The sequence below is a fragment of the Dreissena polymorpha genome, chromosome 9, assembly GCF_020536995.1.
Source record: "Dreissena polymorpha isolate Duluth1 chromosome 9, UMN_Dpol_1.0, whole genome shotgun sequence".
In the NCBI taxonomy this organism is placed as follows: Eukaryota; Metazoa; Mollusca; class Bivalvia; order Myida; family Dreissenidae; genus Dreissena; species Dreissena polymorpha.
This window is the reverse complement of record NC_068363.1, coordinates 76,629,994-76,646,336: the sequence shown is the minus strand read 5'-3', so window position 1 is coordinate 76,646,336 and position 16,343 is coordinate 76,629,994. Positions and strand designations below refer to the sequence as shown.

The following is a 16,343-nucleotide window of genomic DNA, read 5'->3' as shown; positions in this document are numbered from 1 at the left end:
AAATTAGTTAAAACTACTTCGAGACTTGTGTTTTCAATTAAATAGGGGACTGGTGTTCAGTTTGGTAGCCGAATAACATTCCACTTCAGGACAAAACAACTGCAGTGCCTTCAGGGCTTTGAATTTTGTTTCGTCAAATTTTATCTGCTTGATTTTTTTTGGGGTACGATGGTACTTCAAATTTGATTGTCCCAAATTGCGAGCGGCAGGAGGAAAATTACTTGCACGCGGGAGGTAGATGACTTCCACGTCAGCACAGCAACCATATCAGTGATATAAAGCGTACTGAAAACGTTGGCCTTTTGGTTTGAAGCATTGTGTGCGCGAAGCTTTTCAAGGGCTTGAATCTCGTTTGATATGCATGTGTGCCGAACCTGATAGATGTTTAAAAAAATTCTGTATTTTCCCTAGAGTTGTTTTGTAATAGTAAATAAATAAACGACACAAATTTCTTGTACCATTGCGGACTGTCTACCATTCACGCAAAATAATTATTGATCAGATTTTTTTTGGAAAATTGAAATATTAGCTCTGTGAGAAGCGTGCATATTTTTACCACCGGTCAACAATGGGAGATATAGGAGTCTTTATGCGCGGTCGTGCTTCCAGAAGTGCGCCGGAAGTACCGATGACTTTGCAAGGTAACTTCTTATTTTCCTTAACATACTGCGGTTATTGATCAAACGGACATTTATGACATATGGTTCCAGAATAACATATGAATAGTATGAGCATCGTTTCGGAAAAACTGGGCTTCTGGCATGTGCGTTAAGTGTCGACCCGGCAAAGGCTAATCAGGGATGGCACTAAACGCTTTTATGGATTTTTTTGTTAAAAAAGAAGTCTCTCATAGAAAGTGTCGTCTCTGACTGGCCTGTGACAACTGTACAGGCTAATATGTGACGATATTTTACGCACGCGCATTAAGCACAGTTTTCCCAGAACGCAGGTATTATATTGAACGAAACTGTATGTGCATGTCTTTCAATATTTTTAAGGCCACAATAAACTGCTTTCCGTTGGAAATTAAAAATAGGATTGATCTTCAGAACAACTCTCTTTAAAGGCAGCCTTATTGCCCCTGTATGCCGGTAGAACGTACTTAAAATCCCTGTAATAACATAACGACTTTAGCCCCGAACCATGACACATACGTCTCTCATTGAAAGGATAGACTTGCATGGCTTCACCCCGCTCCCCCCCCCCCGAAAAAAACTTCTGGGACAGATCAGCCCCCCTACCCCTTACACCCCATCGCCCTTTTATATAGGTTACCTTGATATTGATTTCCTTTGTCGATAAAGCATTAAAATAACCCACCGCTTGGCTGAAAATAAAAATACCCACGTTATCAGTATGTGCACTGAATGTAATCGATTTTTAAATTTATGCCACGTCAGTTAAAAACAACTTTAAAACTTTGGCAAAAGAAGTCATCAAAAATGTCGCAATGTATTTTTTTAACCGCGTATGGATTCACTTTAGTATTTCTTGCAATATGGCTTTACAGATCACAGTTCGAAAACACAAATCCAGGTCAGTGCATTTCATATGGTTACATTTACTCTAGATATAATTAAGTGTCCACGTTCTATGATAGAATGCTTTTACTATAATACGGAATCGAAACATTTAATAGAATCTTTCTCAATATCTCTACTAGAGTTGCGACACCTTAAGGGTTTCGCGGGATGGAATGAGTGGGAACTAAAAAAATGTGGGTTCGAAAATATTGGGTAAGAAAATGCGGGAACACACATTTTTGGTACTAAACAAATGTGGGTACGAAAACTTTGGTTACGAAAAAAAATGTGGGTACGAAAATTGTGGGTACAATGGGTCAATGTTAAGGTTTTAGCATGGCGGACGCCAGAAGGCGAAAAGACATGACACATACGATGAGCTGGCTATGAGAATACCTCAGGTATTCTCCGAAAACAGCCGAGCTCATATGCATAAGTCAGTGAGTAATACTCATTAAAAGCTAGGCACGGCGTATAAAATCAGAACCACTGGGCCGAATCTGCTGAAACTTGGCCGCATTATAGATTATGGTCCAAACAAGCTACAGAATGTGCGCTTTTGGACCTGACAGCGTAAAACATTAACCAATAATGAACAGCACAAAATGGGTCATTTTGAACAAAAAAATGTAAACTTTAAGTGGCATTTAATGACTTTTAGACATCAGAAAGTTTCAAATTGTTGATATTCTGCACACTTCGACTTATTTTTTTTTTTAAATTTAGAAACAGTTATGCTTGGGATGTCTATAAACCCTGTTATTGAATGTCAAATTTGGCAAAAAATTACAATACAATCCCAAAAATGGTTAAGCAGCAATTCCCCTTTAACATTATTCCTTATATTTAATTGAATTCTTTAAATAGATAACTGTGTATATTTAATCATAATGGGCTCTGTATATCACACATGATAGGCCACTGCTGGGGCTTGAACCCAGAACTCATCTCACATTGTAAGATGCGTTTTTCAATTAAACTACAATGACTGTATCGTGTGAAGTGGAGCCAACATACACCCACATAAGTGAAAAAATCATTCCGTCCATATATTTGTCGTGGGTGTTTTCTGACACATGTTGCATAACTGTTTGCAACAAAAGATGTATACATAGATACATAAATGGGGGAAAAAAACGTCTTTTTTAATTTTTGTTTCACATATAAACATTTCCTAGCAATGATTAATAATTATATCATGTTGAAATCATTTATAGACCAAATATTACTGAAACTGCAAAAAAGTATAAGATGGATAGATATAATGTATCATTCTATCTAGTACAATGAACAAATGTTCTTCCGATGCCATTTTCACTAAGGTATTGGTATTGAATCCTGATGTACTACTAAAAATGTATGTCGGTTAGCAATAATAATTCAACAAATCCTCATATTCAAGCTGGGTCATCACTAAGTGGAATTATTTGTGGACATATAACAGAAAAATGCATTTCATGCCTCTATATTGCTTTAACAGGAATCCCAGCTTTTTGTATGAACAAAATTCCCTGATTTTTCCCTGATGGAAAATAAAACTTCCAGGATCATGATTTTGACCTATTTCTTGTTTTAGACACCCTGAATAAATAGCAGTTGCAGACATAACTAAGCTACACGTATACTACAAAGTCACGATAGATATGCAGAGGAAATGATTTGCTGTTTAAATTGTATGGACTTCTCGACACAAGTCGGGAAAGTCTGACCAAACAAAATTCCCTGATTTTTCCCTGATTTCACAAACTTTCCAAATTCCCTGACTGGAAAAAAAGAGTCTTTTTCCAGTTTTCCCTGATTTCCAGGTTGGCTGGGAACCATGTTTAACTTTGATAAAATGTTCTTTAGATGCCATGTGTATTAATTTATATGTCTTTTTGTCTGAGATATTAATGAAAATGCCTGTGGGTATGTGGCGAATACTAGTATTAAAAAAATCTGCAACTTGATATATGGTGTTAACACGGTAAAATTGTATGAGCCCAAATTATAATAGATGAATGCGTATTATGCTTCTATGCTTATACTATGAGGACATGTTCATACAATGCCATTTTTATTAATATAGATGCCAAATTTAATGAAACAGACTTGAAAATGTGTGTTGCCAGATACCAAGTAAGAAAAAAATCAGCATTTTTATGTAGGGCTTTCACACAGTAAAATTGTTTGTGCCCAAATAATCATAGATGAATGCATATTAGGCTTCAATGTTGCTTATACTTTGACTACTGGTTCATACGATGCCATTTTTATAAATATCTATGCCAAATTTAATGAAATAGACTTGAAAATGTGTGTCGCCAGGTACCAAGTAAGAACAAAATCAGCATTTTTATGTAGGGTCTTCATACGGTAAAATTATTTGTGCCCAAATAATAATAGATGAATGTATATTAGGCTTCAATGTTGCTTATATACTATGACGACATGTTCATACGATGCCATTTTTGTTAATATATATGCCAAATGTAATGAAATAGACTTGAAAATGTGTGTCGCAAGATACCACGTAAGAAAAAAATCCGCATTTTTATGTAGGGTCTTCACACTGTAAAACAGTTTTATACGTGGACATAGCATTTTCATGGAGCCCGTAAAGAAAGGGAGTTAATTGTGTAATTTGTGCTGATCAGAAACTTATAACAGTCGTCTCCCTTGAAATATTTGCACTTTATGAGACACCACAAACCATGGCGTCTCATCAGGATCCAAACTGTATTCTAAATCGTCACACTAAGCCCTCATAAGTTATTCATTGTATATGCACTATATAAAACAACCATATAATATATCTAATATATCCAGACACACGTATTATACCCAAATATTAGAAATACACAATTTTATAACAGTAAAAAACAATGGTATTTCACAAACAATTGCAGTCGTTAATAAATGCAGAAAAGCATCATCTACACGTTTCATACGGTATTCAGTTTATATGCAAACGCATTTAAATATATTTACCTCGATACTCGACCAAGCTGTTGAAAAATTATATTAATTAGAACGAGAACAAGTAAGATTAATGTGTTGTTTTCACATTTCTTTAAATGGCTGCCAATACCGCATGTAATAAAACAATCGAAGCGCATGCGCATAATATATGTTACACTCCACTAAACTAGTTGCAGCAAAGACATTCACAGGCGTTCATGTCACTTATATTCATGATATTTCCATATGCGAGTGTGATTGTAAACACAAGTTTCTGAAAACAGTGCGAAAAGGGGCATTACGCAAAGCCAATAAATCTGCGCAGATTTTTGTCAATATTGACAATAAACTGCATGTTTTCTTACCGTTAGTAATCCGACAGTCCGTTGGTCACATTGTGCATTAGTCCGTTTAAGTTATTATTGCCTTACACTTTTCAATATAAATTTATGAACTTTAAACAAAATAAGTAACTAACTAAGTAACTATTTAACTGACTAACACGCGCGTTTTTTTCCCAATATCCGAGACATTTTACTTTCGCACCTTGCCCTCAATGTCTGGCTTTTAAAGTTTACCGCCTTTTTGCGAATACAATGACGTTTACATATGAATTGCCCAATGAAAATTTCGGCGGGATGACGTCAGGCGCCAAAACTGGCGCGTGGTTTTTCCCGGTATAGACCCAGTGTGTCAACGCTGTAAATGCATTGTGGGAAACGGACTATTTCCAGCATGGCGCCCGTAAAGATTATGAACACGGAAGTAAAAATAGTAATAAATTATTATCAAAAACAGGCCTCATCAAACCGGGTCAGCCATGATATATTCTTGGATGCAGTTTGTGCTTCAAAAGGAGCTACTTTTCATGCCAGCCTATCGATGTAATATTCACTAAACACGTTGCAATGACTGTTATCTTCGAAATAATAAATAAATATTTACAATGTAATACCTGCATTAAAACGACTTCTTTTACATGCCGGCTACTATTCCCAAATACATCAAGTTAAATGTCACAAATGCTTTTGTTTTACCGCATAGTTGCTGCCCATATAACTGGCTACTCAATTTTTTTGGAAAACACTGAATTATGCGTGACAAACACAACATTAAAATACATTAATATCCAAAGATTCAAATAATTTCCCACGAGATAAGTCAAAAATTGCATAATCAATTGAATGAAAAATTAAAGTAAAAAAGCCAGATTTTACATAAATTTCAGGTTAATAAACACAAGGTTAAGGTAGTTGGTGAGATATAATCATTATACAGTTAGTAAGGCTTCATTGGTCATTGTTGGCACAGTACTTACATGCACCTCAGGTACTCTTAAGTATACTTACATGTACCCTGGGTACGATAAATATACTAAAACGTAACTGAGAATTTTAATGCTAAATCAGTTGTTGTCGGCTAATTTGTAAAAATTAATTATGTTCACATTTAGGTCAATTTTCCTTTTAACAGCCTTTATATTATAGACATGCATACTCAACTAGAAATGGTGCGGCAGAGGCCGACGCGTATCCCCACGCCGCATGTTTGACCCAGGGGCACCCCAGGGTTGGTAATGTGGCCATGCATAGTTGAGATTGACCGTATTGTCATAAGAGAAGTTCATTATCAATTAGAAGTGAACTGGTGTAGAATTGAAGAAATTATAGTAAAAGGCAATTTTGGATGGGCGTGGCCTATGTGGGCGGGTTGCCCCAGGGTTGGTAATGGGGCCATACATAGTTGAGATTGATCGTATTGTCATAAGAGAGGTTCAGTATCAATTTGAAGTAAATCGGTGTAGAAATGAAGAAATTATAGTAAAAGGCAATTTTTGGTGGGTGTGGCCTATGTGGGCGGGGCGCTCCAGGGTTGATAATGGGGCCGAGGTTCCGTATCAATTTGAAGTGAATCGTTGTAGAAATGAAGAAATTATAGTAAAAGGCATTTTTGGGTTGGCGTGGCCTATGTGGGTGGGGTTCCCCAGGGTTGGTAATGGGGCCCATGCATATCTGAGGTTGATAGTTTTGTCATAAGAAAGGTTCAGTATCAATTTGAAGTGAATCGGTGTAGAAATTAAGAAATTATAGTAAAACTGCAATTTTTAGTGGGAGTGGCCTATGTGGGCGGGGCCCCCAGGGTTGGTAATGGGGCCATGCATAGTTGAGATTTACCGTATTGTCATAAGAGAGGTTTGGTATCAATTTGAAGACAATCAGTGTAGAAATGAAGAAATTATAGTAAAATAACCTAAAAAATGAGTAAAAATCTCTGACCCGGCCCGGGCCCAACCACATAACTTTTGACCCAGGGGTCAGATCAAAATTCCAAATAGTGCAGGGTCGCACATATGCTCATAGCTACCATGTGTGTAAGTTTCAAGGTTCTAGTGCATATAGAGTAGGAGGAGATAGTGGCCAGGCCAGGACGGACGGACGGCGGAGATACCCACAATATGATCAATATCCCCACGCTTTTCAAAAAGTGTGGGGATAAAAAGCAACATGATGCAGAAATTTTAAAATAGAAGTTTGTTTAAGGTAAACAATATCGTTTAACGGTAATCAGTAGCGTATCGGATTTTGGGAGGATATACAACTCAGGTACAGTCTAATATCACCGGGTACGTTTAAGTATATACTCCGTACCCGGGGTACATGTAAGTATACTACCCAGGGTACATGTAAGTAGTACCCGAGCCAACAATGACCAATCGAGCCTTAGTAAGTGAGTGATGGTGTATGAGATATACACCCTCAGTAATTTCATACCATACAAGACTGAGCTTTGCTGTTTGATCAGTTTCATCTTTTCTTTAATATCACGGGTTAGAGAAAAAAAACTCTATCATGATAAAAAACAATGTAAATAGAGGGACAAATGCTTACTTCCCATTCATTGTAGATTTAATGATTAATTTGTCCAGTGTGAGTCTTTGCATATAGTATACTGTTAATTTGTTTAACAGTTTAAACACAAGAGTTGTCGTTAAATTAGGACCTCTGTCACACAATATCATAATAAAAAAAATGATAATAATTATAGGCATATGAAATGGCCGTAAATAACTTTAAATAAAAAATAATTACGATTTCTTTAAACTGAATTTTTTTTATAATAGACTTGTTTTTTTACCTCAATTATTCAGCATTATAGATATAGAGAATATTATGTGAGTTTTGGATCAAGTTTATCATGCGAGGCTTAGAACCGATGAAGCGCGAGGCTTGCCGCTAACATGGTTCGTGCCGAGCATGATAAACTTGATCTTTATCCAGTTTATCCACATAATTTTCTATTTATCCTTTTTTGTGGTCATTTATCGTTCAAAAAAAGTATAAATACTTTAAAATTCAAAGAAACAGCGCTGGTTTTCCAAGTTGACTTCAAAGTGTTTGTTTACTTCAACGTCATCATTTGCTATGACGTCACATTTAAACATATAGTGTTCTTAAGATAGAGGTCGGAAAAAATAGCGATAGTATTAAGGTAAAGTTTATACGATCGTTGTTATACTATCGATTTTCAGCTGGTAATAGGATAAAAAAAATGTACCCATGGGGGTAAATACCCCCACTTTTCAAAGCATAGGGGTAAATGGTCAAATTTCGCCTTGGTTGAAGGGTAATTTGCTAAAAGTAAAACCAGAATATAGCCGGGGTACAGACACTCTACTTTAATAACAATTAACCACTAACTATGTGTATTCCTTCATATTAGTAGGTTTCTTAATTTCTTGTTATTTTAACTTGTTGGCAGATTACATTTAAGATCTTCGTCGTTATTATCCACCACCGTGGCCAACGGAGAACTTTTTTGCCAACTTTCAACAGTTGTTTTATTAGCATTTTAGTGGTTCCTTTTTGATTTTAAAACAGAGGAATTTAAATCATTCAGTATTGGCAGTACAATTTTATTACTCGATACAATTTTTGCCATACACAAAGAATCAATTGTACTTTGAGAAGTAATTTGTGTTGGCTTGGAAGAAGCCATGCTGACCACTTCATGTAATTTAATAAACACATAAGCGCTTGACTGTCTGTTAAAAAATCAATACTAAATTTACCATGCATCTAGATGCTACAGAGTATACATACCGACTGGCTAACTATTTCTACAACCAGCTCTAATTTTTACGATAACCAGTCTCATTTTTTGGCTAAAGACAATCAGCTGTTTATATTTTTTGTTTATGATATACGCATCAGTGCCCCAGATAAGCTGTGTATCTGCGTCTTTCACCCTATTAAAATGTCTAAAAACGCAAAGAAATTCAATAACATGCCTATTGAAAACGCAACCATTTTGATTTGTGCGCAAATTCGTCAAATTCAATGCGTACAACACAATAGCTTCAATCGAAAATACTAAATGCTCATTTTCGGTATTTTCTCTTTGAAATTATTATCGTCACGCGTATTTATTAAGCAAGCGCCTGGATGACGGACCATGAAAACAGTCAAGCTTTATTCAAACTCTCTGCGTTCTAGATTTCATAGTTAAATAAAGTGTGATCAAATTGTTTTCCTCGACATACATGCGTTTTCAATCTGACTTTATCCGTCGCTCATTGTGCATGTATTTATAAAGTGCCCGTACTTTCAGTTTCTATAACGATGCAAAATAAAAATGTCTAAGAGAGGTCGAAAGACTTCCGCTATTGTTGAGAAAAAAATATCAGTCGATCGCAAACTGTTTCGAACCAAGAAAGCAAGAGCCAAATGATCATTCGTGTTATCGAATTTTTGTTTGTTTTAAGTTTATATTAAGGACAGTTTCAATGATTAAAGATGTTATGAAACATCAGTTTATTAAAGTTAATTATGATAGTTTAAAGTTTTATTGAATCAGTACAAGTGAGCATCTTCCACAGAAGTAAAACATTAATGATATAAAGGTATGCATTTTTATAAATTATTTCACCCTATTTCAAGAAGGAAATCACCCTATTTTTCAAATCAATGGGTGAAAACCCTATTTCTCAAATAATTATCTGGGGCACTGCGCAGAGAATTTACAGCATTAGCGTAAGTCCAGATTGGCTTGCTTAAATGTACGCACGGAAATGATAAATTGAGCGTATCTTGATATTTCGAATGCGTATATTACGCTGATACGCAGCTTATCTAGAACGCTGATTATTATTAAATAAATAAATAGTGAAAGCTGTTTTTGCAAAAATTAGAGGAATTTGCAACGCAAATGGTCAGTATTTTAATTACCGGTAGAGGAATTTGCAATGCAAATGGTCAGTATTTTAAAAAGTGTGCAACTCATTTTTTCACATTTTTCGACAGTTAGCGACTTTTTTTCTCACAAATTTGAATAGTTTGAGACTCATATTTTCACAAATTTGAACAATGCTCAATTAATTATTTTCACTATTTCCAACAGTCACAAGTCATTTGTTCACAATTTTGAACAGTGTGCAACTTACAGGGGACAAAAATATTTCTAAACTGCACTCGTCCTGCAGGACGAGTGCATTTAAATGTGCACTCGTCCTGCAAACACATATGCACTCGTCCTTGAATATGTGTGAAATAAAGTTTGCAAAGGGCTAATATGACTAATAAAATTTACTATATCACTGCTAAAATGCTGCTTACTCAGTTATTCATGCCAGCTGATCAAAAAAGAAATGTTGAGCAGTGAAATAAGTTATTTATGAGGAACACAAAATAAATAAATGAAGACTGCTGTTTTACTTTTTTCTAATGCTTGCGTGCTTTCCTGTTTGGGATGTTTGAACACCAAACTCCCCCCCATCCCTTTAAAGAACGCTCAAATGTCAGACATTTTTCGGACGAAATTCAGACTAGTTATAAACTGTACTTTGCAGTTAAATAATTCTTTAAAAATCAATACTTACAGTGAATGCAGTCGGATGTTTCCCTGTCAACATTGACACCAATATTTACTCGCGACTTAGTCTCGCATAACAATGCGCACCTGTTGTATGAAATTTACAATTACAATTTCCAGTTCATTCTCGTTCTACTTTCGGAATAGATATGCTTTAAGAAAATGATTTTATTTAATTATTTACGGGTCTTAAAAAACATATTTTAACATCAGCTTTTTCTCTCGTCCTGTAGGACGAGCGCTTTAGGGAAATTCACTTGTCCTTTAAAGATTTCACTCGTCAATATGAGCAGACGAGTGGAATTTTTGTCCCCTTACTTATTTTTCCATAATTGTCTAGATTGCGAGGCTCATTTTTTACAACCTTCAACATTGTACGACTCATATTTCACAATTTTCAACATTGTGAGACACTTTTTTTACATTTTTCTAATGTTTGCGACTGATATTTTAAGTATTTTAAACAATGCGCGACTCATTTTTTCACATTGTTGAATAGTCACCACCCATTTTTCTTACTTTTACATGCAAGACTCATTTTTCCACAATATGAACAGTGTGCGACTAATGTTTTCAAAAAATGAGGCGGCAGATGTTGCTGCACAAAGATAAAAAAGCCAACTGCCATAAATTTTATCCAAAAAAGAGCAACATGGCTTATTGGAGCTAATCAACCCTTTCTACATGTACTTTCAACAAGCACACAGACCAATGACAGTAGGACTACTGGCACTGACCGTTGGTTCATCAGCATGAAAAATGGGTGTCAAAAATAGCACAAATAATGTAAAATGTGTAATATGCATGTATAACGATGAAACTTACCAACCACTCGACCAGGAAACATCTGTTGCAGACTATGTGGGAACTGGGATTCGGGATGCTCTCCCACTGGTATCATATGCAGATCAGTGGTCACAAGAACGTACACAACATCATTAATGTCAGCAATATATATCTCCAACTTCAAACACACAGCTTGCAAAATCGCTGAATATTGCACAAAAGCAGCTTCGTTACAAACTTCCAGCAACTCGAAATCCACAAGCAGTCTCGTTCCCCACCCACTTTGACTTCGTAGCGAAGGCATGTTTTTTTTGGGAAACCGTTAACATCTCACAACTAAACGTATACTACGGAGATTGACAAGTTGAAAAATAAATTACTGTAATCACTTCCAATTTGCGCACTAAGTTAAACTCCAGTTCCAGTTTGTCTTTATTGTTGAAATGTTACTCTACACATTCGCTTTGAAAATAGAGGTTGGCGTGTTGTTGGAAGTACATGTACATGTCGAATGTGTTATTGTAAAAACTATTGGTATTGTGTTTTTAGTGCAGACATTGTATTTAAGTTTCGATTTCTAGCATAAATTTATATATTTTGTTAAATAATTTGCGTTTGAATGTGATTGTTTGTTGCTTACTTGCGAACTATTTTTTATGTGTAAATATGCATAGACGCTAGTGGATATGTAATCAGGTTACCATATTTACAACAATAAAATTTAACGGCTGTTTGTTTTTGTTTGTTTTGTTAATATTTTCTAAAACGTATGTTAAACGAGAGATGAAATTATTAATTAATTTGGGAATAAAATCGCAATATGTATTATTTAAAATCAAATTTTAAGTGTCTAGCGCGTGAATTGTCTCTTGGGGGTGAATTGTGTTTGGGTTGCTATTAACGCTATTAACGCTTCCAGCGAGTACTCATTTTATAGCGATTGCGCAATAAAAAACACCACTTTTTCGTAAATTTATCAAAAACTGGACTTTTCCCAGATATGACGAATACGCCAAAAGGTAGATCGCATTCTGGTCCATATACATGTCAAATTTCAGCACAAGTGTTGGGCCAGTTTTCAAGACTCCCAAATCGCGGCTATAACCAGGAGCTTAACGAATTTTAGTCGCCATTATCATTCGTTCAATTGAACGTCATCAAATGATGACGTCAATATAGCACTCATTCCATACAAATCTGATCATTATAGGGTCATTAAATCTATAGCCTAGGTAGAAAGTAATTTATTATTTTTTTATTTAAAAACAGTAAGTAGGATTTCTATATACGTATTCTCATATTTTGACCAAGGCAATTATTTTTTAGTTTTAAAGCGCAAAATAGACGGATTTCTACCTTGTAACCACCAGATACATTGTATATTCTAATTGGCATAGATAAAATTAAATCTATAGCCTAGTTACAAAGTAATATATTATTGTTCAAACGGTACCGCTTTTAAACTGAAAGTAGGATTTGTAGACATTTACGTCTATTTGTACAAACGCGATTATTTTTAAGTTTTAAAGCGCAAAAAAGACGGATTTCTACCTTGTAATCACCAGATATATTCTAAATGGCAAAGATAAAGATATGTTTCTTATTTATACTTAAATTTACTATGCCATGCAGTTAATTTTAAGGTGTGTGGCTCAAAGTCATTTAAAAAGATGAGCAAATATAATCATTTTTCTAAAAATAAATCATCCTCTGAAGCCCCCACTGAGATTCAAACTCAGACCTCTCTCCTCTGTGAAGGAAAGTATTCTATCTTGAAATACAAGGGCATGTAAGAGGAAAGTCAGCTATTTTAAATTTATCAACAAATAGATTTAAACAATATTTATATGGTATTAAAATATGCAAATATTAATGTAATATGACCAGAATTGGAGGTTCAAATCTTTGTAACTTTATTGTTCAAAGCAAAGAATTAAAGTTAAAATTGATGTACATGTAAGCATGTTGTTAATACTAAATTGAGTTTTTTTATGACTCCTTCGCTTCTGTATAGTATGAAATACATATCTCGTGTAACATAATTTCATGTAAACTCTGGACTTTAATGACGACAAGTTGGATGTATGGTTTCCTGTATTGTGTTTTAGGTCAGAATGGTTAACATTTTATACTTGACAAAGATTTGAACCTCCAATTCTGATCATCCGTCTCTTTCTCAAAATTTATTAAAAACCACACTATTTTTTTTAAAACTTGTGTATCAAATGCTAACCATTCTTACCTAAAACATGATTAAGGAAACCGAAATATTGACACAGCGAGTTATTTTATTCTTATGGAAGATTAAATTATGCATGACAAAAATACAATCGGAAATATTTTTTACAATCTCTTGATGCTTTAAAAATATTTTACTGTTAAATAAAATAACACGTCTGACTTGTCGTCATTAAAATCCAGAGTTTGAATGAAATTACGTTACACGAGATACGCATTTCATACCATATAAGAGCAAAGGAGATATTAAGAACTTAATTTAGTATAAGCGACACGCTTACCTAAATTTAAACTTTAATCCAATTCTTAAAACAATAAAGTTGCAAGATACAGTAACATGCACGCACTTCCATTTTGTGTGTTTTTTTTTCGTTCCATTTTGTCAAAATTTATTTACAACCACACTCATTCTTAATAACATTTGTATCAAATGCTTACCATAACAAAGCCGTAATCCTGTCGCTGTAAGTTATTTTATTCCTATGAAAATTTAAATTATGCATGACAAACACAAAATCCAAAATAATTTTGGAATATTTCTATGCTTTAAAAAATATTTAACTGCACGGCCGACTTGTAGTCATTAAACCCAGAGTTTAAATGAAAATACGCCACACGAGATATATATGTATTTCATATCAAGTCATGTGTGCTGAATTAATGTTACTCAGCTTTACATATTCTACCATTTATTAATTAAACAGAACCTTGTCAAGTTGACGATGCTTATAATTTGAGAAGTTAATGATTTATAATCATCGAGGGGGGTATTCCAGACGTAAAACATTGCATCATTACATGGAAAACAGCTGCACAACTGTATGCGAAAGGTAAAACAGTATATTCTATCGAGAACTAACTTGCAATTTGCATAGCAACGTCCGAAATGTGCAAACTCCGACATCTATTTCGACATTTATAAATTCAAGATATAACGTTAACTGAACTGTTATACAGAAATCAAACTATAAAACTTGTGTTTTGATAAAAAAAATAAGCAAAGCAAACCAAAAAAAATTACCCTTTTAACGGCAAAACGATTAATTTATCCAATATTCAACACATGTATTTCCATTCAAATTATGCCCTTGAACTTTAACGGTTGATTGTCGTTTCGTGCCAATACCAGTTCGTGCCACTAATATTTGTGTTGTTTATTTTTAAAGGTAAGTTTCGTGAGAAATAAATGTGTTTGAAAACTTTCTCGCATGGTAATGGTATATAAAATTCAACTCATCGGACAAATTCAAGAACACAATGACACTTACCAAGTTTTCTGAACAACCGTACACAGCGCAAAATGCGGGAGCCGCGTGATGTCTATTTCCATATCCACGGGTGTGTTTATGTCAAATGCTAGTGTTTTTCAATAGATCGTATACTTATCTAAAAAACGGCGAAGTAGCGTTCACTTTAATTATTTTGATGATGTTATTTTGTAAATACTTTCTCGCGTTCTTTTCGAACGTTCATTGGCAGCCATATTGAATGTTGGTTGTATACTTCCGAAATTATGTGTTTTAATGACTCTCAAAAATGTTTTTAGTGCAGAAATTGTATTTTTAAGTATCAATTTCTCGGATTTATTTTATATATTTTGTTAACTTATTTGCGTTTAAATTTGATTGTTTGTTGTTTACTTGCGAACTATTTTTCATGTGTACGCTAGTGGATATGTAATCAGGTTACCATATTTACATTAATGAAATTTAACTGTTGTTTGTTTTTGTTTGTTTTGTTAATATTTTCTAAACGGGTTCAGCTATGTATGTTAAACGCAATATGAATTTATTTATTAATTTGGGAATAAAATCGCAATATGTATTAATTAAAATCAAATTTGAAGTGTCTATCGCGTGAATTGTCTCCTTGGGTTGAATTGTGTTTGGGTTGCTATTAACGCTATTAACGCTTCCGGCGAGAACTCATTTTATAGCGATTGCGCAATAAAAAACATCACTTTTTCGTAATTTTATCAAAAACTGGACTTTTCCCAGATATGACGAATACGCCATCGTGTAGATCGAGTTCTGGTCCATATACATGTCAAATTTCAGCAAAAGTTACAGACCAGTTTTCAAGACTCCCAAATCGCTGCTATACGCTGGAGCTTAACGAATTTTAGCCCCCTTTATCATTCGTTCGATTGAACGTCATCAATGATGACGTCCAATACAGCACTCATTCCATATTTCTCTATCCACACATAAAGTATTGTAAGTCTTTGACTATGCCAATTGATGCATTTTTACATGTTTATATTTTAAAGAAGTAAATACTACTACGGTGAGTAATACATTAACCTTATGTAAGCAGAAAACACCAGATCTTCTACAGAACTCTTTCAGAAATGTTTCCTTAAGTAAAACTTACGTTCAGATTTACCTAAGGTGCTTTGTGAATTTAAGAACGATCTGCGATAATACATCTATATATGGCTATCAGGTATCCCATGCGGCCTATTTCCTTGTAAAACTAAGTCGACAGATAGCTGTACAAGGAATTAACGTCGCAGTACATTAGGCAAAAGTACGGAATCCGGATAGTGTCATCTATACTCTCGCCCTTCTTTCATCAAGGGCGACACACGAAACGATACACGATATTTTGCGCGACAGTCGCGGCGAAGCACGATATTTTGCGCGACAGTCGCGGCGACGCACAATATTTTGCTCGATACACGAAGAGACGCGCGAGAATGTACCACGAAATATTACCCTTTTGTAGGTAGTCCAACATGCAATATATTGTGGTAAATATCGTGCGTCGCCGCGACTATTGCGCAAAATATCGTGCGTCGCCGCGACTGTCGAGCAAAATATTGTGCGTCGCCGCGACTGTCGCGCAAAATATCGGGCGTCGCTTCTTGTGTCGTGTGTCGCCCTTGATGAAAGAGAGAGATTATAGATGGTACTATCCGGATTCCGTACAATAGCTTTCTGCAAGTCGATATAAGACTTACCGGTTAGCGCAGTGATTCGGCGAACC

At 35.0% G+C, this 16,343-nt stretch overlaps 1 protein-coding gene and 1 long non-coding RNA gene across 4 annotated transcripts in view; both read left to right on the top strand.

Moving 5' to 3' along the window:
- Window positions 1-298: 298 nt before the first annotated feature.
- Window positions 299-16,343, top strand: part of LOC127844849 (uncharacterized) — a 41,010-nt gene continuing 24,965 nt past the window's right edge. For 2 of the 3 annotated variants that reach the window (XR_008032908.1, XM_052375372.1), the window contains exon 1: window positions 1,390-1,536. Coding sequence is in view for 2 of the 3 variants with exons in the window: in XM_052375372.1 (XP_052231332.1) it covers window positions 1,443-1,536 (94 nt within the window). In the remaining variant the exon portion in view is untranslated. Of the gene's footprint in view, window positions 642-1,389; window positions 1,537-16,343 lie in introns of those variants that run through there. The other variant, XM_052375374.1, reaches the window with a different exon arrangement.
- LOC127844850 (uncharacterized) lies at window positions 2,251-11,850 on the top strand. The gene is made up of 2 exons (XR_008032909.1): window positions 2,251-5,347; window positions 11,188-11,850. It is a non-coding gene; the product is annotated as an uncharacterized LOC127844850 (long non-coding RNA).